Source organism: Ptychodera flava, chromosome 6, assembly GCF_041260155.1.
Source record: "Ptychodera flava strain L36383 chromosome 6, AS_Pfla_20210202, whole genome shotgun sequence".
Taxonomy (NCBI): Eukaryota; Metazoa; Hemichordata; class Enteropneusta; family Ptychoderidae; genus Ptychodera; species Ptychodera flava.
The window spans coordinates 27,808,749-27,836,336 of record NC_091933.1 but is presented as its reverse complement, the minus strand read 5'-3'; the positions used below and the strand labels follow the sequence as shown (position 1 = coordinate 27,836,336).

Genomic DNA, 27,588 nt, shown 5'->3' with positions numbered 1-27,588 from the left:
TGTATCTGTCAGCGGTCGGAAACATCGCACTTGAAGCACAGTGCATGAGACCGAGTGACGAAGGCGTTGAGCTAATTTCATATCGATTGCTAGCTGATTAAATAATGTTAGCTCAGGGCGCTGTTTGTGCAATGGAAATCGGGGAATAAGGCAATCTATCACAGCTTAGCTGTGACCGGCTGATTTCCCGGCATTCCCCTGGGGCAGGATGGCGGACATCGATGTGCATGTCGAGTAGAAGGATGAAGTAGCGAACATGATGCATTCTCACGAGCCTTATAACTTCATTCAAACACGTTATCGGTACGGGTGTTCAGCTCAGAAGGTTAGGAGAGGTGGGGGTTGGTATACAGATCATATCCCGAGGGAAGTGGGGTTTATCGGATTCACGCTAAACAGTTCTCATACGACATTTCATGGCCAAATGTATTTACGTTAATTAATATATTTAAAAACCCGTCTCAATCATTTCATAGTCACTGCACCTTCCTCTTAAATAGTGGTTCGAGCGCGAGTTTTCGGGGTTTTTTCGTGTATGGTTTTTGTTTTTGTTTTTGTTTTTGTTTTTTTTGCACAACGGCGATTTTAATGCTCACTGAAACACTTGTAAATGTTCTAAGTTTTCTTTTACGTTGCAGGAATCTTAATTTTAGGATCCGCTAGGACGCTAGTATAAATGCACAGCTGAATCGAATGTGTGTGAGTCAGCCTTAGTCTGTCGTAGCAGCAGCGAATTTCAACTATTCGGACTGGGAATTTTGCCTTTCCGCAAAGACTACCTGAAAGGTCTCTAACGACTGTCTGGTCAGCACTGTGTACACGGTGACTTCATATAAGGCATTAGAGGTGTGCGACCGACGGAACGGGCGTAATCCGAAGCCGGCAGTATCTCTGAGATCGATCGAGGGAACCGTCGCCAGGCCTGTCCAATCAGGTGATTATTTCATCGCAGCTTGTAAACGGATTGATCAATCTATCCAGGTGCTTCGATTTCCACAACCTCCGGATAAGGCCAGCTCTACTGCAAGCCCAACAACTCAATCACTGAACTCCGTTTTTTTCCTCCCCTTGCATAAATCTTTTTTAACTCCTTGGATGAACCTTGCTCTCTATGTCGTAGCAGACCGAAACTCCCAGGGTAGCGAAAAAAAATAAGCGTAATTAAGGAAGCTTCTGAGTTCTTGAGGGAACTTCACGGAGAAAGAGTTCAGACTTGAGACCTGTGTCACTGCGGGAGGTGCTCGGTGCAACCAAGTCGCCAAAGTTTTAGAAATACTCGCGCAACACCTAAAGCTGACGCAGCCTTTACCCACAGAGAATTTCCCGAAAGAGAGTTCTCAGCTACACTTAAAAAAGCGACAGTTTTGTTGTGCAATATCGATGTCACGATCTCTACGACGCTGCCAGCCTCTGCTTCGAACGCTGAAAGTAGTTGCTCCTCCCCAGTTTTCAGGTCTTGTATAGATTGTTGGCGACATCGACAAGGAGTGCGGAAATTCACGACTTGAACCGCGGTCGTGTTCTGCCGTTGCAGCCGTTGAAGTCATCGCATCCCGCTCACACAATCTGAACAAAATGGAGAGAGAACAGAACAATATCATGGCGAACGACATAAGAACGACAACTTTGAGGATCGAAATGCCGTCGGCCGGTTACACGGTGTCCAGGACCAAAGCGTCTTTCATGGTCTTCGTCCTTCTGTTATTCGTCATCGTGATTCTGACACTCTCAGTGTTCGTCACCAGGAGCCCGAACATCGACAGGTGCTCCGTCAGCACCGACAGGCTTCCGGAACCGGTAGAAAACACGGAGAAGCAACCTTACCACGGGCGCCTCCCTCAGACCATGCAGCCCACCCACTACAAGATCAAGCTGACGCCCTACCTCGACGCAGAGGACGGAGAAAACCAGTTCCGCTTCGACGGAAGGGTCGAGATCTCCACGACCAGTCTGCAGAACTCGAGGAAGATTACTTTGCACGGTAGAAACCTTGACATCCACAGAGACTCGTTACAGATAACCGACGACGACTCTAATACTTTGAGCGTGAAGACCATCGCCTTCGACAAACTCTACGACTTCATCACCATAGAAACCTACGATGAAATTCAAGCGAATCGTAATTACGTCATAGGGATGGAGTACAAGGGTACATTGAATAACTCGGACCAGCTCGGCTTCTACGTTGAGTCCTACAAAGTCGGTAATGACACAAGGTACGTTCAGTTTCCTTTCAAACCTTTTTGACGCTTTGAACTTTCACCAGACATCTTCAAACTTCGTCTATATCCTTAAGAAAAAGAGAAAACAAATACCTTTACTCAAACACAAATATTTTGCTATGTTTATATCTGCCGTGTTTGTTCATTTTCTTGCTTAATGGATAATTCGTGGCTATGAATCGCCTTTGGCTTGACCGGCATCACACTCTATCGTATCTGGGATCATACTATAGTGATGGCCAACCAGGGAGCGACAATGCTTTTGTCCAACATTGTTACTTTCAAATTGCACGCAGCGATGCGCTGTTTAATCGCCTGTTCACACGAAAGTCAGCAGTTTTCAAGTCACCGTTGATATGCTCAGAACGGATACGTTCTACATAAAATCGTTTACGACCTCTCCCGGTTGCCAGGTAACAGCGGGATGCAGAGACAATAAACGACTTGTTTAATCAAAGAAGCAGGGGATATTAAAAGACAATAAGATCACACTTTCTTGTCATTGAAATGTGAAAGGGAGAGAGCTAGAAGTCATTGAAAACAAAGGTTAAGCGTACATTGCGTGGTGACGTTTTCATTACCTCTGTCAGTCAGCTGAATACGGCCTCAAAACGATCTTGATAGTCCGCCGAGGTCAAAACCTGTCGCCCCAGACTTCGTTTACCATATTTACTAAAGAGGCATAGCGTGTGTTATCTATACATATCCACAATCGAACGTCACGTTACCTCCATCATTAGTTAGTTCATATTATCCACAAATGTGTGCTACCAGGAAAACCACTGTACACGGGCTCACTGTTTTCTCGTGGTTCTTCAGCGTAATATAATAAGCTACAAGAGCAAATTTACCATATACAGTATAAAAAAAACAGGTCCGTACTCAAAATTACCCTAAGAATAAGTGGTGTACTTGTTTTGTAGTTTAACTGCGTTTTAAACAGTTAACAATACTACACAAGGGTGTAATGTCTAGCAGAGGTGTAATGTCTAGCAGAATTCTCTTCCTGTGATTCGACATTTCGACAACAAATGTTCTAATTACATCGGAATTATTTGCTCAAGTGCACGCTTTAGAGTATTCATGCATTATTAATCGCAATGTCACGCGTATCTCTTTTCCATTTCCCTGGGCATCCTGCCAAAATATAGAAGAGAAGATTTATGTAGCTTCATATCGCTGTTTAGATTGCACTTTCCAGAGTAAATAGCTGTGACATCATCAGCAGTAACGTAGTTTAATACAGTCGCCAGGAGTTCCACGGATCAGAGTCTGAATCTAAATCCGATTACGTATCTCACTTTTCTCCCGAATCACGTGTTTGATGCCAATCGCCAGTGTGCAAAGTCAACAAAATTAGAGTGCGCTTGAGTGTTTTTTTCCAGGAATTTCGAACGACAGCGCCAAAATGTCATATAATTAAGGTCATTGAAAAAAAGCGAGTATTCATGGCAAAATTACTGCAATATGAGTCGATTTTAACTGAAGAGGAACATCTCTGAACTCGTTGTTCGTACCGGCGAGTACCTGTTTTTGCGTGGTCACGTGGCTTTACATGGCATTTTCCATTTACGTGTATCGCCTGTTAGCATGTCTTCGCGCCGGTTGACGTTGCAGGCCAAATCACCAGCGATCGAGGCCTCCCGTTCCGCCAGCCGTAACTTTGAATTGATGAAGGTCATCACTTTCAATAAAGGTATTGATGAATTTAAGTACGGACTTGAAGTTCATAAAGCCTGCAGAAACCATACTTGGTCTTTTATCCGAATAGAAGCGAGACTTCTACTGTCTATGACTTGATGCATCACGTACAAGCATAGTGAAGAGCGGTAGTGTAGTAAATGCTGCGGAAATTGAAGTTTCACACGTTTGCTCACATTTTACTAAAGGCAATTTCAAATTTCAACTAAGTGAGTTAGTGTAGTCAGTGCCGCGGAAATTGAGGTCTTACGCGTTTGCTTGTAATTTGCTAAAGGTAATTTCAAACTGTTTTTTACAATATAGGATAATAGATAATCATGACCTTATGCATATTTTTGGATCATAAAACCCAATAACCATTACCCGTATAGCTCAGGCTGAAAATGGGGAAAACTTGCATTCCATACTTTTCTTGGAAATGCAACGCCTAACTCTGTGTTTTCCTTTCATAATTCTCAAAAACGGAAAATGTAGGCCTATATGACTTTCATTTTTTTGAACTTGTGTCCAGTGCATTTACTGCCAGTGTATATGACAAACATGGAGAATCTCTCTCTCTCTCTCTCTCTCTCTCTCTCTCTCTCTCTCTCTCTCTCTCTCTCTCTCTCTCTCTGTACATGAATGTTTGGTGTAGGTACATCGCGTTGACGCAGTTGGAGACCCTCTATGCAAGGAGAGTATTCCCGTCCTTTGATGAACCCAGATATAAAGCAAGATTCGACATAACCATAAAACACAGGGTCGGCAGAATAGCTCTCTGTAACATGCCCAGTATACGGAATGAAAGCGACGGGGAATGGATGGTCGTGACCTTTGACACCACGCCCATCATGTCCACATACATAATTGCCATGGCAATCACAGATTTCAAGTCCAGGGAGACAACAACTAAGCAAGGCGTGCTGGTAAGTTGGGGTTGAAGGCTGGGGCACCAGCCCATAAGCCTCTATTAACTCAACGTATCCCTCTATCGGAGGATATTCCTGAATGCGCACGAAGGTTAAACTTTATTGTATCACGGTCCCTCTATATACAAGTGCTTCGGAGGGAACGCCTCACAGTGTAAAACACAGTAATACAAACAAATCCTGTCTGCAAACCGCTAAATGACATCCTCAATCCTCGCATGGTGAAAAATGGGGTTTGACAATAATCTTTGAAGATTATTCAGTGGAGTGGATTATCGTGGCCGAACAGAACAAACTCCAAACATTGAGACTCAACATGACATATCTCGTTAACGGACAGTTTGATAGATGGAACGAGATTTCGGTCTCGACGCGAATGTCACCGCAAATTGTAATCTATTTTCAAGCCTCATCGACTCCGCATACTTTTATGTGAAAAGGGCCGCAGCTTGGATGAATTAAAACCATTACGGAGTTACATGTACCGTGAAAACTGGTATGGACAATAATCTCACTAGATTTCACTGTTTTCAGGGGATTAGCTACACCAAACACTATAAACATCGGCAGTCATGACTGCCAACAGTTAACTGTCGGCGAATAGTTTGATGGCCTTAACAAGATTTCCAGTAAGACACTGTTGCCATAACAAAGTTGGAAATGTGTTGAAGCCTTCTTAATAACAGATAATATCGTGTGGGCGATACAAAGTTAAGGCCAGGAAATATCACGCCAACAAATATAAAACTACTCTCCTTTCTTTGCATACGGTAATTCTTTTTTGAACAAACCTAATATGCTTATTTTAATAAAGAGAGTACTACTAGTGTGGCTTTCGCATTTCAATTTCAAAATAAGTCTTATGTTAAATAGCGCACATTTCAGCAGCGGAAAAAGAAATATGTGACAGGGTGGAGAGTCGTATACAGCGTCTTTCAACTTATCTTTGGGATGATCTTGATAGATCTTGATATAATGCTGCCTGTATTCGCGAATGAGTATTTTCCATCCGAGAAAGTAAAACTTTATGTCGAATTAGAAATTTATGACACGGTTGTGTAGCCAGTCTCCAAGGACAGACTGACATCGTTGTGAAAGTGCTGGGATCGACTTTTTGAAAGACATCCAACACTTGATTCGATGACCCAAAAAGTTGAAGGTCATCGTATCGATCCCCCTTACCTTGTATGGGTAATCGGCCACTGCAGAGCGAATGTTTCTAGATTTTGCAGTCATCTTTAAAATAACCCCAAACATAATTGTATATTTCTGTCCGTAATGTAAATAATCTAAAATATGCAGTTGAAAAACCTCTGATTATTAGGTTTAACAAAGGTTTGCTGTCGTCCACAGCATCGTCAATTTCCATCCAAAGTATAGTCTCTGTGGAACACAAAGTAGAATGAAGATGTGCCGAATAAACTAATAGATTTAAATAGTGGTTTGAATAATCAAAAGAACCCAAGGCTTGAAAAATCTTAGGTTTAAAACAAATGCAGAGTTTAAGGGAAGCAGTAGCTATTAATAATGATTTGAGATGGTTTTTTTTTAATTTATGCCATGCGCCAAGTCCGCATTCAATATTTATTTGCATGCTGACATTATCAGCACCAAGTTTCAGTCCGGATCTGTATCTGCAAATGCAATGACGATGTCTTTTCAACAAATGAACTTGAATGACGGGTATTACAACATAATAAATGGGCAGAGTAGAAGAAATTAATCAAAAGTTATGTCAAAATACTCAAATACTTGTAAAGTGATCATGAACTCCATTTGTTTTTTACGAAAAGGATGACAGCTATCTAGTCTTCAGTATGGCACGATAACTAATCATTGTGAAATATTGACTCTTTCTGCAGTTTCGCGTGTGGTCCCAGGAAGAGTTAATTGACAGCGCTGAATACGCACTGCATGTCGGATCTCAAATGTTAGACTACCTTAACGATCTGTGGGGTATACCATATCCCCTTCCCAAGCTAGGTTAGTACGCACAATGTCACTAAGTATACAAGCATCGAGTGTCAAGCCAAATGAGCGACACTTTCTGTTTTCGTTGCAAACAATACACGTACTCTTTAATTTTATGCATGTACGTGTAGGTAATACTGAAATGAGATCTTCATTCAGTTATTAGGAAGATGAAATTCTTTATTTCGCTCATGATGCTACCGTGTTACCATCGCAACTGAAATTATAAGGAAGCATAGGGCATTTTCGTGGATTAAAGAGGTTGCCAAGCTTTTATTACAAACAAACCCTCTGTTGTCAAGGTCGTTATCTCTTTCCATGATAGACACGATATTTTCTCACGGTGATACATCAGTACTACGAATCTCTAAAACTTCATAAGTAATATGTTTTCCCATTAAAGATATGATTGCTGCTCCGGATTTCGCCTTTGGTGCCATGGAAAACTGGGGGCTTGTTATCTATGTTCACCATCTGATGCTATACAATAAGACAACGCAAGCTCCAGACACGGCCCTGGCTGTCGCTAATATAATTGGACATGAACTTGTTCATCAGGTTGGTATTTTATATATATATATATATATATATATATATATATATATATATATATATATATATATATATATATATATATATATATATATATATATATATATATAATGAATGGTCTTTTACTGATATCAATTTAGATCAATGTGTAAGCAATTAGGAAAATCACCTTAGTCAAGTGAAAATGACATGAAAGAAAGAAATTTCATAGATTATATTTATATACAGACTGAAATTTTGCTTCTTCTCCGCCCTCCGAAATTAGTGTGATTAAGTATGATCAAATAGTCTTCACATAGTTTTATCGGAACATTTAATGAGGCTTTGGGATAATGCTTACGCTGACCCAAACCAGAAGCGTTTTAGATGGCTCGGTTTTTTGTCTTTCTGCTGGATGAGAAGCATGTTGCTTCCCTTTGTAAAATTTCAAAGAACACCAACTGATCGTAATTTGGATAATTGGGACGCTCCGTCGTTTTCCATACCGTAGTATCGATTATTGTCATTCCTTGGGCTTACAAGGAGAGAAAATCGATAATTTGGAGCGAATTACGGAAAGGTTGACTTTTGAATCATAAGACGAAACACAGTCACCGCTGGCCAAGTTTCCTGAGTTTACCTGATGTGGCCCCTGACTTTCACTTTTTTCTCTTTTATTTCTTCGTGTTCAATCAGTGGTTTGGTAATCTAGTAACACTGGAATGGTGGAAGTACACCTGGTTGAATGAAGGGTTTGCTCGGTACTTCGAGTTCATGGCTGTAGACTTTGTCGAACCATCATGGGATATCGTAAGTGTCAACTGAATCCCATATGATCGTGACTATAGAAGGTATTTTCATGTACCGCTCGACCATTAGGAAACTTTCCGTTATTAAAGGGGGGCTCGACCATAGGTTATCGAGGGTGTCCATCATGTACAATGTGACCCTCCCCAGTTCTCCTTTTACAGAGTGACATCTTTTTTCAAAATTGTAAAATATGATCCTCACCCAACTCCACAATTGAAAGTTTCAGTTGAAATCAGTATATGTCCTTGATATGCGATAAATCTTGCTGACTATGATAATGAATGTACGTACAGACATTCACACTGATCACGGAACAGACATATATTGCTACTGTTTTGTCATGGTGACAATGTGTCAAACGGATGGCGATGTGACACGATACTATACATTGTTTTTAAGGAAATTGATTCGCATTGTTTTAGCCACATTTCAAGCGACATTTCGCCCAGAAAAGGCAAGATAAAGGGAAAACAATCGGGCAAGATGATTAAATTCAGTAACAATAAATTCTTTAAAGCACTGCGCATCACTTCCCTTCATGATTGACAATTCTCATCGGATTACTGTAAAATTATCAGTACTGTAACTAACAGATTTACTATTCGGAAACGTGTTCATGATGTCATTAGCAAATGTAAACATGACCCCCATCCCCATACAAGTGTTTACATGTAAAATGTGACATTTCCCCTTAGATCAGGTTGTAAAACATGACCCTTTCAGATTCCTCCGCCAAACATACTGACTCGAAGCTCCCTTAAGGAGAATTGTAAGTGTGACGGTCAATTGCTGCCTGAGCAGGACAGTTGTTTTTCCAACACTTAATCACTCCTTTACGCGGACATGTCACTTCTTGTGAGTGGGTTATAGGAGGTTTAACGCCTCGTTTACCGTGTCACTATCGTCTCTACGAGTTTATTTGCTTCTCGACTGTCACACAGGTAACAGACGTGTAATTTAAGATCATTGACGTCGCCGACACCATCTTCGCTTATTTTCTCTCACCTCAGTTTAACCAGTTTTATCAGAACGAAGTGACCTTTGACGCGATGGAAAGCGACGCCATTGCCAGCGCACATCCTACAATTATGGATGTTGGATGGGATGTCGATATATGGAAGTTGTTTGATTCAAGAGGCTACGAACGCGTGAGTATAATTTGTCTCCATAGCAACAGATGCTATCTCCAAGAACTTCCCATGTCCAGCACTTGCGTTTGAAAAGTTTATTTAAAGGTAGAACGCGCCTAGGGGACAGACTCTCAAATTTCTGCAACTTTTTGTGATCTACAACTTGTGGGGGCTCATTTTAAAGCTCTTGGAGAAAGAAAAACTTATTTTTTCGAAAATCCAAAATTTAATTTTGCTGCCATAGAGTTAACACAGGAATGGCGGCCATTTTGAATTTCAAATATCGCAAAATGTTGGATAATTTGTTTCGCTAGTTCCAAACTTTGCCCGGTGACCCCGCAGATTTTTAATTTTGATTTAGTAAGAGAATGGTTGAAAGTTTCATTCAGGAAAGTTTGAGCAAAGGTTTAAGTCTTTCACTTTCGAGGTGCATACTACCTTAATATGTGCATTCAAATTGTTGACTCTTACCATTGCTATACGTGTGAGGTGATTTAAATTTCTTTCAAAAATGAGACCACAGCCATCATTTCGTCTTGCCAGAGAAACGAAGTCATGTACAGTCTTTAACCGCAGCTCAGAAAATTACAAACACAGGCTAAAGTTAAAACTGCGTCATTCTTGTAAGTCAATACCATTCACCTGAACAGGGCGCTTCAATGAATCAGATGATGCGATACTTCCTCGGCGATGCCTTCATGGATGGACTTCGGAATTACTTGAAGCACAACCAGTACAAGAACACGGAGACAGACGATCTGTGGCACTACCTCACAGAGGTAAATCCAGACAGTTTAATAATTATCTTGCAAGCTGTGTATGCTGTTACAGGGTCTGAGATTGTTCCATGCTAAAGCTCCCTCGGGTGCTGATCTGTTCACTCAAGACAGAATATATTTGTTTTAGTACCACATTGAAAGCAAATATAATTGTCACCAGTGGCTTACTTTGCTGCCAATGGCAAAGTGGTGGGTGTTTACAGACGGCAAAATCCATCGTTACTCATTTCTGACAGGGTTTTCGATCTAAGTGAATTGCGAAAGCGAGGACATATCTCATCCGGCGGCCGAGGCACCTTTTTATGATCAACCCCTGACCCTCGCTCGACAAAGGGTCGAGCATGGCTGTGTGGCACCTGGAGATCATGTGATATATCACACAAATTGCCGATCGGCGTTTATTCTTCTAGTGTAAATACAATTCCCGGTTTTTAATTCAGGTGTTTTGTCGGCACTTAGGCACGAACGCTAGTTTTAATGAAGAAGCCGAGTATGTTCATTCCTTCTCGCTGCAGAGATTAGCATTTTCAGGCTGAATGAAAATTTCAAGAAAAAGCTACTGTAAGAGTTTTCACGATTTAACAGCGTGTGTTTCTCATTATAATTGCAAATTTCTCGCTCGCTCGCTCCCTCGTTACCCCCCCCCCCTCTCTCTCTCCGAATGACTACATGGTCCATCGCGCCTTCGCGTACTTCTACGCTGCAGCCCAAATTGTCGTCATGACCACTTTCGTGCAAGTGTAGGATGCCACATTTGCGGAATGAGTAGAAAATTAGTCGGAATTCATGTCCAGTCGATAAAATCGAAGCCAAGCAATGAACAGCCAGACACTCTGAAAAGTATTTTTGTACAGGCTTTAATCTGTGTGCCCCACTCACACTCCCTGTCTACATAATAACCTCTCCATCAACTGATGTCCATGGAAAACCCTACATTCCCGTACCAACAAGAACGATGGTTTTATTCGTCACGTCTTTCCAATAGGCAAGTATCGGGAGTACAAACATCGATGTCAAGGAAGTGATGGATCCCTGGCTCTTCCAGACTGGCTTTCCAGTAGTTACAGTGACAAGAACCAGCAAAACCACCGCAGTGGCAACCCAGAGAATGTATGTGGAAGATAAAAACAGGCTCCCGGACTTGGGGTATGGGTGTAATTTTTTGATGATTTGTTTCACAGTTTGTATTGTATGTCACATGCAAGTTCTTGTTTAACTCCCCAGCGTGTGGTGAAATATACCTCGGTCCCTCCACAAATTGTGGGGGGGGGGGACGGTGACTATAACAAACAATTTAACTTGTCGACATAGCGTCCATACTTGTAAAATGCACTGCTATTGTTTACATTTGAATTGTAGTCCGGACCAGAATTAACTTGTCAACAGTAACACATATCCAGGCTGAGTTGACAAGCATAATGCTTTGTATCTCCACATGCTTTGGGGAGTAGAACAAGAAACTATAGTTACAGTTGACATTGAAAGCAAGTGAAGCAGCTACTTGCCCTTTAACACGAATTAATTTTAACTATGAAGGCCATAACCGATTTTTAAATTTTTAAAAACAACATCAAATTTTATTCGATTACAACTTCATGTTCACTTAAGTTTGTGAATTTAAATAGTTCATTTTTAGCTATATATTGAACTATTCTTTACCCCAGGAATAAATGGCATATCCCACTGACCTACACACACTCAGGGAGACTAGACTTGGAAAACCCAGAGCACGTATGGCTTAAGCCCGAAGATGAATCCGGTACGTTGATATTGGAAACCTCTAGAGTCTTTCAGAATTTATGATATATTTAATGAGTATTTAAATATTGACTCCTGAGTATTCACCCAAGTATGATATTACTTTGTAAGCATGATAATATTGTTCTCTGATGACGAGCTTTGCCATTCTTAATCTTCTTACAATTGGATCTCGTCTTCACTGCTCTTCTGTTCCTCCTGTCGGAAAATGAACTGCATAACAAATGACTGAAGTAGAAGCGGTGCTTTAAGTATTTTTTTGCAATAATTCTACCTTTCCTATGACATCATGTACGTGTCGGAAAAAATCCCGGACGCCCCTGAGGGAGAAACGACTTGTAACGAATCATTCATTATGATTTTTTTATATATTTGGATAATACAATCCCATATTGATGACATTTACCTATCCGAAAGTTGAGACTAGAGAATTAAGTTGCACTGTACTTGGAAATTTACAAGCGAATATGTCAGGAAGATTACATCGTGTAATCAGTTTGTTACGGATATGGTGCATATTTGAAGTAGATAGAAATTGTACCCTCACACAGTCGCAATTGATTCCGTGTTTCATACGGCCGTATATCGCTAAACCTGCATCATAAGATTCAAATTTTTTGTGAAACCACGTTGTTTCCAAATTGAAAAGATGGTTTGACCCCTGCAGGAGCTCGAGAATTCGGGATGAAAGCAAGCTCCTCTTTATTACCTCTTTGTTTTTTTTTGTCCGAATGTCAACAGCTCTGTTGGAATTATTCGACGCCAAAGGGGGAGACTGGCTGCTGGTCAACATACAGCAGTATGGCTTTTATCGGGTGAATTATGACCCTGACAGCTGGGATAAGCTGATTCAACAACTAACGACCGACCATGAGGTGATCCCGGTAAAGAACCGCGCCGCCTTGATCGATGACGTATTCTCCTTGTCCCGTTCACTTGACGTTGACGCTGTAACATCTCTGAGACTCGCTGAGTATCTACAATTCGAAACAGAGAATTATTCACCTTGGGGTACAGCGATAGAACACTTCGATTATCTCAAGAATAAACTCGAGAGGACTGCTGCATATGGCTTTTATAAGGTGCCTGCTTATCCTACTTACGATTGTATAGTTGATAGGCCTGGAGGTTCATCTTATACAAAGACGCATATATATATATATATATATATATATATATATATATATATATATATATATATATATATATATATATATATATATATATAAAGCATGCTATAACCTCAGAGCATACTAATCATGCATCCATATGTAGGAAGGTAGGTAGGTAGGTAGGTAGGTAGGTAGGTAGGTAGGTAGGTAGGTAGGTAGGTAGGTAGGTAGGTAGGTAGGTAGGTAGGTAGGTAGGTAGGGTAGGTAGGTAGGTAGGTAGGTAGGTAGGTAGGTAGGTAGGTAGGTAGGTAGGTAGGTAGGTTGGTAGGTAGGTAGGTAGGTAGGTAGGTAGGTTGGTAGGTAGGTAGGTATGCATGTCTGTATGTGTATGTGCGTACACTGAGCATGTAGGAGTTTGCTCATATGCATGTAAGTTCATGCTATGTTGTATGTATGTTTGTGTATGTATCTGCGTCTCTGAGTACGTTTTAGATGGCATTTATGCTAAGAGTATTACTAAATGTGTTTCTTCAGATGCACATATTTTGCTTTCGCCAACAACTGGCATATGATATTAGCGACGTATAGTATACCCTACACGTAATCAACGAAATCAAATACTCCCACCGATATCAGATGTTCAACGCCACCAACTAATGCTACTGGAGTGGTTTTCTAACGTTGTTATCGTAACTCCTTTCTCTCTGATTATAGAAATATTTACGACGGTTGATCAAGCCTCTCTATGACGAACTAGGCTGGGATTTTACATATGACGATCAGCTGGAATAGTAAGTACTTTATTACGTATATTGAAACCTATGCGACTTACTCCACAGATTTCTTTAAATATGACCATCATGGAATTTTCTTTTTCCTTCCCACAGCCACTTACGCCGCACGGCCGTTGAATTTGCTTGTTACGCCGAGGATGAAGACTGTCTTTCGACAGTTGCGCAAAAACATAAAGAATGGGTGAAAGAAGACACACACCATGAGTAAGTAACCCAAAAACTTCCAAGTTATATATCATATCCTGGAGTCTTCGGGAGCTTATAGTTTTAAGGCAGATTTTTTTCATCTCTGGTTTTGCGATTCACCGCCTGTTTTGACTCATTTTGAAACTTGGAGAAGATTTATCTAATCTTTCATCGCGTTGTTTTGTGAAAATCAAAAGGTGCGTTTTGCCATGCCGATGGCGACGAAAAGAATAACAGCCATTGTGAATTTCATATATTGGTACATTAAAGGCAATTCTTTATTTAAAACTTGATGTAATGACCGCTGCTTTCTAATTCTTGCTGGAGAGAAGAAAAAAATCCCAGTTTCCTTTATCAAAGGACGTACACTAATAACGTTAAGTTTGGAAGTGAGCAAAACCTTTTATGCCTAGAAGCGTTTAAAATGTTCACATGGTCGCACTATAACCCACAATATACCGGTAATCCAAACATTCTAGAATAAAACTAGCAAGACCATAAATTTTTAGGTCTTTGTCTTAGAAAAATGCGCAAGTTTTGTTTTAATAATTTTCGACATCTGTGTATACCTAGACCACCAAGTATTTCCGCTCAAATATTAGTAGATCGCCGTTTCAGGTTTTTTCCCTAACGCCCTGCCTGGTCTGTTTATATTATTAGCGGCATTCCCACTGAAATCCTGGACGTCGTGCTTTGTGACGCAATCGAGTTCGGCTCCGAGGACGATTGGCAGGTCCTTCTTGAGACCCTGTACCACGTGTCTTCGGACGTCACGCTTTCGCATCTGTCGCAAGCACTGAAGTTTGCCCTGTCGTGCACCAGGGACTACACGCTGGTGAAGCGTTACCTGGAGGAGTCACTGGAACTGGACGACGATTTCTCCATCATCAGTTACGTCAGAGACAACTCCGTCGTCGGATATCACTTGGCATGGCAATTCGTCATGAGCAAATTTGACCTCTTGGTTAGCTTGTAAGTCCTTTTAGTGGTACAAGTGAAAGTAGTAATTAAATCTGGCAATTCATAACTTGACCTTTACATATAATCCGCCGGAACAGTGAATTTGATCTATCATATAACAGAAAAGTTTTGAAATAATTAACAGGCGGATTGTTTTGAATATATTAAAATAAAATGTATGGTTAAAATTACAGACCAGCTATAATATTCAAGTATTGCGTTGCTCTTACAATTGGAAACGTGAAAGAGTGGTCACCGAACAAGTTTCTTTACTTTTCCAGCTTTTTTTCACGTGCCTTTATCTTACAGGAATGAAAAGAACGCTTACGAGCTTGTTTGGACGTTTGCTGTCAAAATGAACTCGAAAAAAGACTTACTCGAGGTACTTCTCAATATTTCCAATATTATACCAGTAGAACGTGTGCACAGAGAGACAGACACAGACAGACAGACAGACAGACAGACAGACAGACAGACAGACAGACAGACAGACAGAAAGAGAGACAGACAGACAGACAGACAGACAGACAGACAGACAGACAGACAGGGACAGATTTAGAGACAGAGACAGAGAGATACAGAGGGAGTACATTGTATTCGCTTGATGTGGTATCGTAGGACAGTATATAGGTAAATCTATATATAATAGTCTTTAGATAGCTTAAATGCGTGAAGTTCAAGTTATGGTAATCTTAGTACTACTTTATAAGTTGTCTTGTCGGAGAAGTAATTAATACACGGTAGGATTGTTAAGTGTTTCTCTCTTCTACCATTCAAATTCGTGATATGTTTCTTTTATTAATTTCCCAAAGATGGAACAGTTCGGTCGCGAGTACAACGACATGCCGAAATATGTGGTGAACGACTTCTACGAAGCTTTGGACATAATCAAATTTAACATCGCCTGGATGGACAAGAACTACAAAAACGTCTACCGATGGCTCAAGAGGAGGGAGGGAGGTAATGGATGAGGGAGGGAGGGGACAGCCGCTGTAGCTGCCGCTGCCGAGTCGTTGTATCTGTTAGTTTCTCATTGGTAGTGATCCGTTTGCCGTGGTCGACGTGAGAAGTGCATCGGAGTGAAAGACGCCATGACGTTCTGTAGCTGTTCTCGAGTGTTACCGTTCGATGTCTCGTTAGGAAAAAAAAAAGGGAAGTAGACAATGTACGCGACAACTGAACGTATCGTTTGTGATTACCGTACAAAACAAACAAGTGTTTGCGTGGCAGGATCTTCTGGGCAAGACGATTTCTGTAGCACTGTGACGTATAAATGATCGGGACCAGGTGATCAACCGAAGAAGCGTGAACTGTGTAACTTATGATCATTCCATAGAAATACATACCTCGTACTGAAAACAGATGAACTGATGACTCAGGATAGTTATCTCGCACTTCAATTTGTAAATCTGTCACGCATATTGTGTGTAGCTAAACTGTAAACTGCGCCAGGGTATTAACGTTGACTTGAGAAGCCTTGTACACACGCATTACGAAGCATCGCGGAAATCTCTTAAAATGTCAGCCGTTAACTCCGGTGATTTGCATCGTCTAATAGACTGGGAACGGTTTGTTCATTGTGATTTAAAGTGAGAATCAAGAAGAATTTGAAGCAAATTTTCTATTTCCACATTACTTTGAGAATGATTTTGTCACAGAGACAAAATGTAGGACAGTATATAAGCTTATATATAGAGGGAGAGGAGTCAAATCTGAGCTTGGACGATCCATTCCAAACACAATATTTACATTACATTGCAGTTGTACATGTATATTGCATTTATGGAAAGTGTAAAGAGTTGAAACGTGTCGCACTTGGTCTCCAAAATGATATCTGACGGTATAGTTCTATCTTGAGTTCTAAGCTACCTTAATATTTTGTACATTTGATGTGTATATTGTGTCGATAAGGTTTTGTCAAAACAATGGTTAAAGGATATTCATTTCTACTATTAAATATTATAAAGATGTACACGTATGTACTCCATTTGTAAATTTTGATGTTTATATCTGTTGTAAAATTTTAAATAAAAAATTGCATGTAAAATATATATATATATATATTCCGATAGAAATGTATGTAGAATAGTCCAGAGACATTTTCCTTTCAATCTAAACTTGCACTGAAATGTTCTCGCGGTATGGTTACTTCAAGTTCGATTGTTAAAGTTAACGTTTGTGTGTCAAAATTAAAACCGTTGTAATATTTTCCTACCTGAACTGTCCATCTTTCTGATATTTGACACAGTATAAACTGAAATTGGCAAATTGACAGTATTTCACTTCCATTATTGCTATATCTATTGTACTTTCTATTGTTAGAAAATTACACTGGACACAATCTCTAACGTAAATTAATACTCTTTGACCCTATTCGCTTGTTTATAATTAATTGTTTATTTCAAACACTGAGGTTGCCTTCGATCAAATTTTTATTACTCTAATTCAGTGCGCGTTTCAATATGTATTATTACACAGCTAAATAAACAAAATGTCATGTGAACCATGTTTCTCCTAAAATATTTCGTACCTTATCTACAATAAAATTAATATGTATGTATGTATGTATGTATGTATGTATGTATGTATGTATGTATGTATGTATGTATGTATGTATGTATGTATGTATGTATGTATGTATGTATGTATGTATGTATGTATGTATGTATGTATGTATGTATGTATGTATGTATGTATGTATGTATGTATGTATGTATGTATGTATGTATGTATGTATGTATGTATGTCTACGTCCATCGATGTCTCTTTCCATCCTAAAATATGAAGCTCAACACATTGTGCTTTAATACGGTTTATTCTTGGTTTTGATTATAGGGAGTTTCTTATTTTTTTACGGGTGCATATTTGCTATCGTTTGACCCGAGTATGGTAAACACGCATACTTGATACATTTCACAGGATTTCATGTTGGTGATAACACCATGTATGCACTGTCCTTACCACAAACTCACTTACTCTAGTTGAACGGTGAGTATCTACAAGGCGAAAACCGTTTAAGTGATAAGCATCGCTGAGAACTCATACCTGACAAGGTTTAGCTTTCAAACAGCGTCAAAAGGGATATCGGTCGAATGTGGCGGTACTTGTTGTTGTCACTTTTAACTGATTTACACGACTCCCCAAGGGTAGCCCAAGGACACCTATTAAAAGCGGTTAAAATGGAGAAAAGGCTATCGCGCATACCTTATCAGTAGATATCGATCTATTTCAACACTGTAGCTATGCAGACGACTCGCTGGCTACAATGTGGCTGATAATATCACATTTAAACATGCAACTCATAAATAACTTGGTTCTCAGAGAGCAAAGACCCTGGAGTCGGTTATGTACTATAGTCAGGACATATCTGGGTCACCTCTGAAAAAGATGAAACAAACACATGTCCAGAAAATATGGAAATTTCGCTCCTTTTCAACAAAATTCATGACCGAAGCTGAAAATAAATCCTGACAAAATGTTCAGGAAAACAGACAAGTGAATAATAATAATAATAATATAGTTCTTATCAGCGCATTATACTCAAAGTCTCTGTAAAATACGCGTACACGTAACAAAAAAGTTCAGTATAAAAGTTTTGGATTTCTGCCCTGTATTTTCATAATATGCCATGTTTTCCATGAGATGCTTAATGCATTAGCATCTAGCTTGTTGACAACATACTAAACAGCCCGCCATCGGGGATAATGTGAAAAAAGAAGATACTATAGCAAGTCATCGGGTAGGGCAACTCATGCGTTGATGCCAGAGGTAATTTGGGTCATTGTCCCTTCCAAACTTTGTTCAGAGACTCGTTAACAGATTTACAACAGACCTATGAATGCTGTATTGTTAGTTTTGTGCCAGTCGGTGTCTATCGTAATTGTCGGCTTGTCCTTGATAAATGTTCCGATATCCCGAAGTGCATTGCCCGTCAGCCACGCCAAAGCAGCTTATCGAATGTTAACAGCCTAAGTGAAGACTCCTAAATAATCTAATCGTCTGAAGGATTGAAGATAACCTCGACTTTATCTAATTCACACTGAGTTCAATATTTTGACATCTACTAGCTCCTTTGCCTGGTAAATTCTGTACAGGGGTCATACGGGCCATATTTCTATTTATTGTCGGGGTAAATACAAAATTTGTTCAAGTCAACGCTTTTTTTTACAAGGCACGCTGAATATTCAAGTTAACTGAAAGTAAATTTCAGTGCATCACAAAAATTTTGACCTTTTCGATGCATATGTAATACTCCTGGTCTGTCTGGTCCCAAATAACACAGTCTCGCGCAAACGTTTTCAATTCGCACATAGTCCCATCCTTAGTTTGAAACGTGAAATAAAAGATCAAGGATGTAGCAGGACGAAGTTCAAGGACATAATAAGTATGAAGAAAATCTTCCATTGAAATTATTAAAATAAAAAAAATCACGTTTCTTCATTCAGCTTTGTCTGTAAGCGGACGAAAGGCATCGAGAGCAGAAGATATTCACATGGGCAGAAATATTCTAAATCTATTGAAATAAACGTAAATCTGCGCACTCACAAGGTCTTGCAGAACCGGCTAAACGCAATATTTGCATGATTATTTCAGCTGAGGGATCAAATACTTCATAAATCAATCTATGTGTTGGGCACTGACATGAATGCCATTAAATCTGAACGTCCAAAGTGTGTACTGAGGAAAATGTGGCTTGCCATGGTTGGCAGATTGTGTGAGACTGCACTTTAGTCACGGGTGAAGAGGATTTGAAGAAAAGGGAGACGAATATTCCACATGTTGGTCATCCTTTGTAACCAAAAGTTGGCCAGCTGACGACGCCCTCTACAGGGGAACAGAACACAGCACATTTCAAGATTTGCCACAAAAGTAGGGAAAAATGATCATTCCATGGAGGCTGCCTTCCCTCCGATAACTTCCATAGTACCGAGTTCTTCTCAAATGTCAGCAATGGTCATCTTGCACGACGGGAGTAACCGATAAAGATGAAATTGCAATGATTATTTGGTTAAATTGCTTTATTTGATATGTATCAAGCGATAGTTGCCAACTTTTAATATTTAACAATTTAGGGTCCCATCACAAAAACGCGGTCCAGAGTAGTACTTGATAACGATGTATTCGAACAGTCAGCAGGGCTCCACAGGAGTCCTTGTCGAGGATGTCGGTCTCTACGAAGAAAAGAAAAAGGGTTGTTTCATCTCGAGGGCTGTTGGTGTAACGATTATTATCGTCGTCGTTTTAGTAATCGGCGGTGCGGCGACGATCACGTATTTCGCCGCCCAGTGCGACCAAGTGCAGCCCATCGAAACAACACCTGATCCCTACGAAGGCCTACCCCGACCCGGGGAGGAAGATGACGACTACGAAGAATTCGACGGGCGAATACCGGACACGTTAACACCAATTAACTACGTGGTTAAAATAACTCCGTACTTCGACGAGGAAGACGGCGACAAGCGCTTTCTGTTCGATGGGGAGCTGAACTTCGAAGTGAGGTGCGAAAAAGCTACCAGGGAAGTAAAGCTTCACATATACACGATTACAGTGGACGATAACAGTGTAGAAATTACCAGAAAGAGTGATGGAAGTGAAATAAGCGTTTCTAAAACCAGGCAAGAAGAGAAATATGATTTTTATATTATCGAAACAACAGACGATTTGGTCGCCGGTGAAACCTATATTGTATCTTTGAAATACGAAGGGACGCTTTTGCAGCCAACTTTGGGATTGTACTTAAGTACTTACATGCAGGATGGCGTACAAAGGTGAGACCACGTCTATTTTACAATTCACCTGGAATATTTGTAAACTAATCAAAATGTTTGTTTAATAATGTATTATTGACATGTACAGCTGCATATACATACGTATGTAAACACAGTTGCGAATGTATGTATTTATGTATGTATGTATGTATGTATGTATGTATGTATGTATGTATGTATGTATGTATGTATGTATGTATGTATGTATGTGTGTGTGTATGTGTGTGTGTGTATGTATGTATATGCTTTACGTACGTTCATGTTCCTACGCTGTACAAACTGCGAAACTGAACAAATCATGAATTTAATCGTTCAGGCTTGTAGTAGACTGCCTTTTTTTTCATATGAATGCGATAAAATTTTGTGAAAGATCCGTAACTGAAGGTCAGTTCATGATACTCTACTCGCACTCCTACCAGGCGCCAAATGTAAAATAATTATTTTACACATTAGAAGAACATATTCATACGAAAAGGGTGTATTTGCATGCATTTATCAATAAAAATAAACTACTATAGCATAAGTATAAATAAATCAATACAGACATAAGTAAATACATATATGAGTGAAAAAACATACATATATGTGAACCAATTCACACAAGACATGAAGACAGACACATACATACATACGTACGTGCATACATACATACATACGTACGTGCATACATACATACATACATACATACATACATACATACATACATACATACATACATACATACATACATACATACATACATACATACATACATACATACATACATACATACATACATGCATGCATGCATGCACTCACGCACGCACATACATACATACATACATACATACATATATACATACATACATACATACATACATACATACATACATACATACATACATACATACATACATACATACATACATACATACATATACACACATACAGGATCGAAAAGTTTACATGAGGGGAACGAAGTACGCATGCGTATATCCAGTCGCACACACACACACACACACACACACACACACTGCTACTCGGAAAAGTTTACATGAGGGGGAACGAAATACGCATGCGTATATCTACTCGCGCACACACACTGCTCTGAAAAGTTTACATGAGGGGGAACGAAGTACGCATGCGTATATCCACTCGCACACACACACTTACACACACACACACACACACACACACAACAAACACAACACACACATTGCTACTCTCTCTGAGATACACACACTGACGCGACGATCTGCAGGCCCGGAAGTGCCACACCGGGGAGCTCACACTTCTTACTCGGACTCTACGTACCTCGCGGCGTCGAAGGCTAGTGACGATGACAAAGATGTGCGACACTTTTTCTCTTTCTTGCCTTTGTGTCGTGAGTCGGGTTCGTACAGGGCTTTACACAGTGATAAAGTGGTAGCCGGCCTGAGTAATACTACACTGCTTAGAGGCCCCGTAAGGGTTTCTGACTTAATGGTACCTGCCATGCCGGCGAAGTTCTGCTGGGGTTAACGGCCCAACCCAGGCCAATAAAACACTGGGAGTCGTGTATTACAGCTCTCTGCCATTCGGCTTATATTCTTTAATGGTTAAATACAGCATTCAACAGGAACTACAGCAACAGCTTACTGGAACTAAAGCAACAGCTTTACTGCTAAACTCTCTGCTCTCTAAACTCTCTGCTTACTTTACTCAGGATCGTACGTAGCTCCACTCAGCAGGGAATGAATGTCTGGAATGCCAAGTATGCCCACTGGAACTAGACAGCAACGGAGTACGGAGAACTGGAATTTTCAAACTAATATTAAGAGCCACTGTGTATTTTCTAATAAACTCATTTTCACGCCTACGACATTTAGTGCCTGATGTACAAGGCAGTGGTATTTTTTTACGAATTTTCATTAGTTCTACGCGTGAATTTTTGATCGAAAAATTGATGCTTTGTAAAGTTTGGTCAAACATCAAATGTATTCACTTTTCCCCGGACGTTTTTTGATGAAAGTCATATGGTCAACCCGGTCAATGTAGTATCATTCGACTCTTAATGGTACGAAATGTGTCAAACTGTCATCCGACCCCTATCGACCCTAGCGTTTTCACGTAATGGGGGCTTTCTTTCTGCCTACTTTTAGTGATTTTCTAAAATGTGGACGCCTTATGTAAACATAGCCAGGCCGTCAGGCCTGCAGTTGAGGACCGGGGCAGCAGGTCACCTCGACCCCTGTCCGTTTCGACCCAAGTAATTCACACCCTCTTGTCGTTGATTGTGGTCAAATCAATCCCGGTGCCTTAGTCACTTCGACCTCAGTCAGTTTTCATGTTACATGTACCTGACAACGTTTTACTGAGTACATTATGCAACTTGTTCTGTGAGAAAAACTGCTGGCTTCGCTACAACAATCCACGGGGTAGCTGTGATATCGCAGCGGTACTTGTGGCGTGTCGAACGCGCTCGGGTCATTGGTTTGGGGTCATCCCTGTGGCGATGACCCCAATGACTCGATCGCGTTCGCCACGAGTACCGCTGCGATATCACAGCTATCCACGGGGCTGTGAACACTCTGATACTTGTGGGAGGCCTGGGGTACCCCGGCCCCATTGTCATTTACTGACTGGGGAACGTGTCTCACTGAAGTACGGATGGATAAAGCATGTCATTTACTGATTTTTGGAAATAAAGCATTCGTCATTATCGCAATTGCTTGCCATATGCGGCAAGATTGGATGAGCGAGGCCGGTCCGCTCGCCTTGGTGTTCTTGACGCCAAATGAGCCTATTTCCGGTTTAGGCGTTGGGCTTACAGCAATGCATTATAGGATATCTTCCAGGGCGGCGTTGATCAGTGTGTGTGTGTGCGAGTAGATATACGCATGCGTATTTCGTTCCCCCTCATGTAAACTTTTCAGAGCAGTGTGTGTGTGTGTGCGAGTAGATATACGCATGCGTATTTCGTTCCCCCTCATGTAAACTTTTCCGAGTAGCAGTGTGTGTGTGTGCGAGTGGATATACGCAAGCGTACTTCGTTCCCCTCATGTAAACTTTTCGATCCTGTATGTGTGTATATGTATGTATGTATGTATATATGTAATGTATGTATCTATATGTATTTATGTATGTATGTATGTATGTATGTATGTATGTATATGAGTGTGTGGGTTTGTGTGTATGTGCGTGCGTGCGTGCATGAGTGCATATGGGCTATGTATGTATGTATGTATGTATGTGCGTGCGTGCGTGCATGAGTGCATATGGGCTTGTGTATGTATGTATGTATGTATGTATGTATGTATGTATGTATGTATGTATGTATGTATGTATGTGCGTGCGTGCGTGAGTGCATGTATGTATGTATGTATGAATGTATGTATGTATGTATGTATGTATGTATGTATGTATGTATGTATGTATGTATGTATGTATGTATGTATGTATGTATGTATGTATGTATGTATGTATGTATGTATGTATGTATGTATGTATGTATGTATGTATGTATGTATGTATGTATGTATGTATGTATGTATGTATGTATGTATGTATGCACGTACGTATGTATGTATGTATGTATGCACGTACGTATGCACGTATGTATGTATATGTCTGTCTTCATAGGTCTTGTGTGAATTGGTTCACATATATGTATGTTTTTTCACTCATATATGTATTTACTTATGTCTGTATTGATTTATTTATACTTATGCTATAGTAGTTTTTTATTGATAAATGCATGCAAATACACCCTTTTCGTATGAATATGTTCTTCTAATGTGTAAAATAATTATTTTACATTTGGCGCCTGGTACACTCCAGTCACCTGTGCTATGCTTGTTAATTCCATTTTATGACACTGACTGTAACAGTTGGGTTTGCCAAGGGTCACTGTTACTAAACGAGACCGTAGGAACGGACATAGCAATAAAATGGCCTCTTATCATATTTTCATATAGATTGCCGCAAAGCAAATGTGTAGGCTGAAAATTAACTCGTTTAGACAGCATGTCATAGGTACCAGGCGCCAAATGTAAAATAATTATTTTACACATTAGAAGAACATATTCATACGAAAAGGGTGTATTTGCATGCATTTATCAATAAAAATAAACTACTATAGCATAAGTATAAATAAATCAATACAGACATAAGTAAATACATATATGAGTGAAAAAACATACATATATGTGAACCAATTCACACAAGACATGAAGACAGACACATACATACATACGTGCATACGTACGTGCATACATACATACATACGTACGTGCATACATACATACATACATACATACATACATACATACATACATACATACATACATTCATACATACATACATACATACATACATACATGCACTCACGCACGCACATACATACGTGCATACGTACGTGCATACATACATACATACATACATACATACATACATACATACATACATACATACATACATACATACATACATACATACATACATACATGCATGCATGCACTCACGCACGCACGCACGCACACACATACATACATACATACATACATACATACATACATACATACATACATACATACATACATACATACATATACACACATACAGGATCGAAAAGTTTACATGAGGGGAACGAAGTACGCATGCGTATATCCAGTCGCACACACACACACACTCACACACACACACACACACTGCTACTCGGAAAAGTTTACATGAGGGGGAACGAAATACGCATGCGTATATCTACTCGCAGCACACACACACTGCTCTGAAAAGTTTACATGAGGGGGAACGAAGTACGCATGCGTATATCCACTCGCACACACACACTTACACACACACACACACACACAACAAACACAACACACACATGCTACTCTCTCTGAGATACACACACTGACGCGACGATCTGCAGGCCCGGAAGTGCCACACCGGGGAGCTCACACTTCTTACTCGGACTCTACGTACCTCGCGGCGTCGAAGGCTAGTGACGATGACAAAGATGTGCGACACTTTTTCTCTTCTTGCCTTTGTGTCGTGAGTCGGGTTCGTACAGGGCTTTACACAGTGGTAAAGTGGTAGCCGGCCTGAGTAATACTACACTGCTTAGAGGCCCCGTAAGGGTTTCTGACTTAATGGTACCTGCCATGCCGGCGAAGTTCTGCTGGGGTTAACGGCCCAACCCAGGCCAATAAAACACTGGGAGTCGTGTATTACAGCTCTCTGCCATTCGGCTTATATTCTTTAATGGTTAAATACAGCATTCAACAGGAACAACAGCAACAGCTTACTGGAACTAAAGCAACAGCTTTACTGCTAAACTCTCTGCTCGGCAGATCGTCCATGTAGCCGACACGAACACGAAGTGTCTGATACCGGCTACCAAAAACTATGAAAAATAGTAAAGAATGGGCTACAAAATCACTATCAGTTTTAAGTTGCAGGTAGAATAAGTCTGTGACTTTGTATAAAATACTATAAAAATAGTAGAAAGTGAGCAACCAGCTGAAAGTTAGTGGAGGAGACCTTAACCGCATATAATTTGCATCTCATTGTCGGCTACATGGACTGTGTGCCCTCTGCTCTCTAAACTCTCTGCTTACTTTACTCAGGATCGTACGTAGTTCCACTCAGCAGGGAATGAATGTCTGGAATGCCAAGTATGCCCACTGGAACTAGACAGCAACGGAGTACGGAGAACTGGAATTTTCAAACTAATATTAAGAGCCACTGTGTATTTTCTAATAAACTCATTTTCACGCCTACGACATTTTAGTGCCTGATGTACAAGGCAGTGGTATTTTTTTACGAATTTTCATTAGTTCTACGCGTGAATTTTTTGATCGAAAAATTGATGCTTTGTAAAGTTTGGTCAAACATCAAATGTATTCACTTTTCCCCGGACGTTTTTTGATGAAAGTCATATGGTCAACCCGGTCAATGTAGTATCATTCGACTCTTAATGGTACGAAATGTGTCAAACTGTCATCCGACCCCTATCGACCCCTAGCGTTTTCACGTAATGGCCTACTTTTAGTGATTTTCTAAAATGTGGACGCCTTATGTAAACATAAGTAGTAATTAAACGTGTACTTGGATTAATAAGAATTTTACACCCATTTTATTCATTTATCTACATGGAGCGAAGGAAAATTTAACCATCCATGTAACTAAAGTATAACCCTGACCTATATACGAACTCACGCAGCAGTGCATTGTCCTGAACTAAGCAGGGAAATTCCCTGCTGAGTCATTCCAAATGGAACTTGCGCAATACACTAGCTATGACTCACTCCCACTGGGCAAAACAGAACGACATTCTATTCTCTCTCTCATTTGTTAGATAGATTCTGACTGAGCCGTACCGGAGCTCTTACAAAGACCCGTATCGGAACAGTTCCGAAGGTGCGGGTCTCGTTTCTGGATGTGAATTTTATCTGCTGGCTGGTCCATTTTCACTATGTTGGAGTCGTCGGAACGAGATTTTCCCCTACCGGAACCATAGGGATGTTGCGCAATACCCCTATCAGGACGCAGCAGGAACTTTCCAGTAGGGAATTTCGCAATACCGCTTTCGCAATACCGGGCTTCAGTTGCTTAGTAACTTGTGATGTCATGTTAAATGTCTGTCATTCTACAGTTTTCAGACAAAATTTTCTGAACGACTCTAGTTAACTTGTTCACCCGATAGATAAAATTTTAGTAATTTCCTCTGAACTTAAAATATGACGAAAGACCATTACTTCAAACAAAATGAGTCGTTTCAGATGAATGGTACTGATATCTAAAGTGTTCACTCTTTTATCTCTACGTACAAATGTAGTTCCTAAGTCGTTCTCTATTCTATTCCCACCAACAAAACATTCAATACTCATTTCCCCTCCCCGATCTTTATCAATACTTATGATAATATCACAAGTTGTTCTGTTATCTGTTTTCATAGCATAATATCCAACCAAATCGTCAAATTCATCTCCAGTAG

At 40.2% G+C, this 27,588-nt stretch overlaps 2 protein-coding genes and 1 long non-coding RNA gene across 5 annotated transcripts in view; 2 read left to right on the top strand and 1 right to left on the bottom strand.

The window, feature by feature from the left end:
- LOC139135382 (aminopeptidase N-like) overlaps positions 1–17,365 on the top strand; it is a 67,023-nt gene extending 49,658 nt beyond the window's left edge. For 2 of the 3 annotated variants that reach the window (XM_070702746.1, XM_070702745.1), the window contains exons 2-16: positions 639–2,216; positions 4,558–4,828; positions 6,694–6,814; positions 7,206–7,360; positions 8,030–8,143; positions 9,154–9,291; positions 9,924–10,052; positions 11,038–11,198; positions 11,717–11,811; positions 12,552–12,892; positions 13,637–13,713; positions 13,810–13,920; positions 14,563–14,874; positions 15,172–15,244; positions 15,675–17,365. In XM_070702746.1, coding sequence (XP_070558847.1) covers positions 1,576–2,216; positions 4,558–4,828; positions 6,694–6,814; positions 7,206–7,360; positions 8,030–8,143; positions 9,154–9,291; positions 9,924–10,052; positions 11,038–11,198; positions 11,717–11,811; positions 12,552–12,892; positions 13,637–13,713; positions 13,810–13,920; positions 14,563–14,874; positions 15,172–15,244; positions 15,675–15,833 — 2,898 coding nt within the window. In that variant the 5' untranslated portion in view covers positions 639–1,575 and the 3' untranslated portion in view covers positions 15,834–17,365. Of the gene's footprint in view, positions 1–212; positions 336–638; positions 2,217–4,557; positions 4,829–6,693; positions 6,815–7,205; positions 7,361–8,029; positions 8,144–9,153; positions 9,292–9,923; positions 10,053–11,037; positions 11,199–11,716; positions 11,812–12,551; positions 12,893–13,636; positions 13,714–13,809; positions 13,921–14,562; positions 14,875–15,171; positions 15,245–15,674 lie in introns of those variants that run through there. The other variant, XM_070702747.1, reaches the window with a different exon arrangement.
- Positions 17,366–19,705: 2,340 nt separating this feature from the next.
- The window catches only part of LOC139135377 (aminopeptidase N-like), a 50,722-nt gene continuing 42,839 nt past the window's right edge, over positions 19,706–27,588 (top strand). The window contains exon 1 of the mRNA XM_070702739.1: positions 19,706–20,630. Coding sequence (XP_070558840.1) covers positions 19,978–20,630 — 653 coding nt within the window. The 5' untranslated portion in view covers positions 19,706–19,977. The remainder of the gene's footprint in view (positions 20,631–27,588) is intronic.
- On the bottom strand, positions 22,244–26,632 carry LOC139135372 (uncharacterized). The gene is made up of 2 exons (XR_011552979.1): positions 26,338–26,632; positions 22,244–22,416 (listed from the first exon to the last, which is right to left on the bottom strand). It is a non-coding gene; the product is annotated as an uncharacterized lncRNA (long non-coding RNA).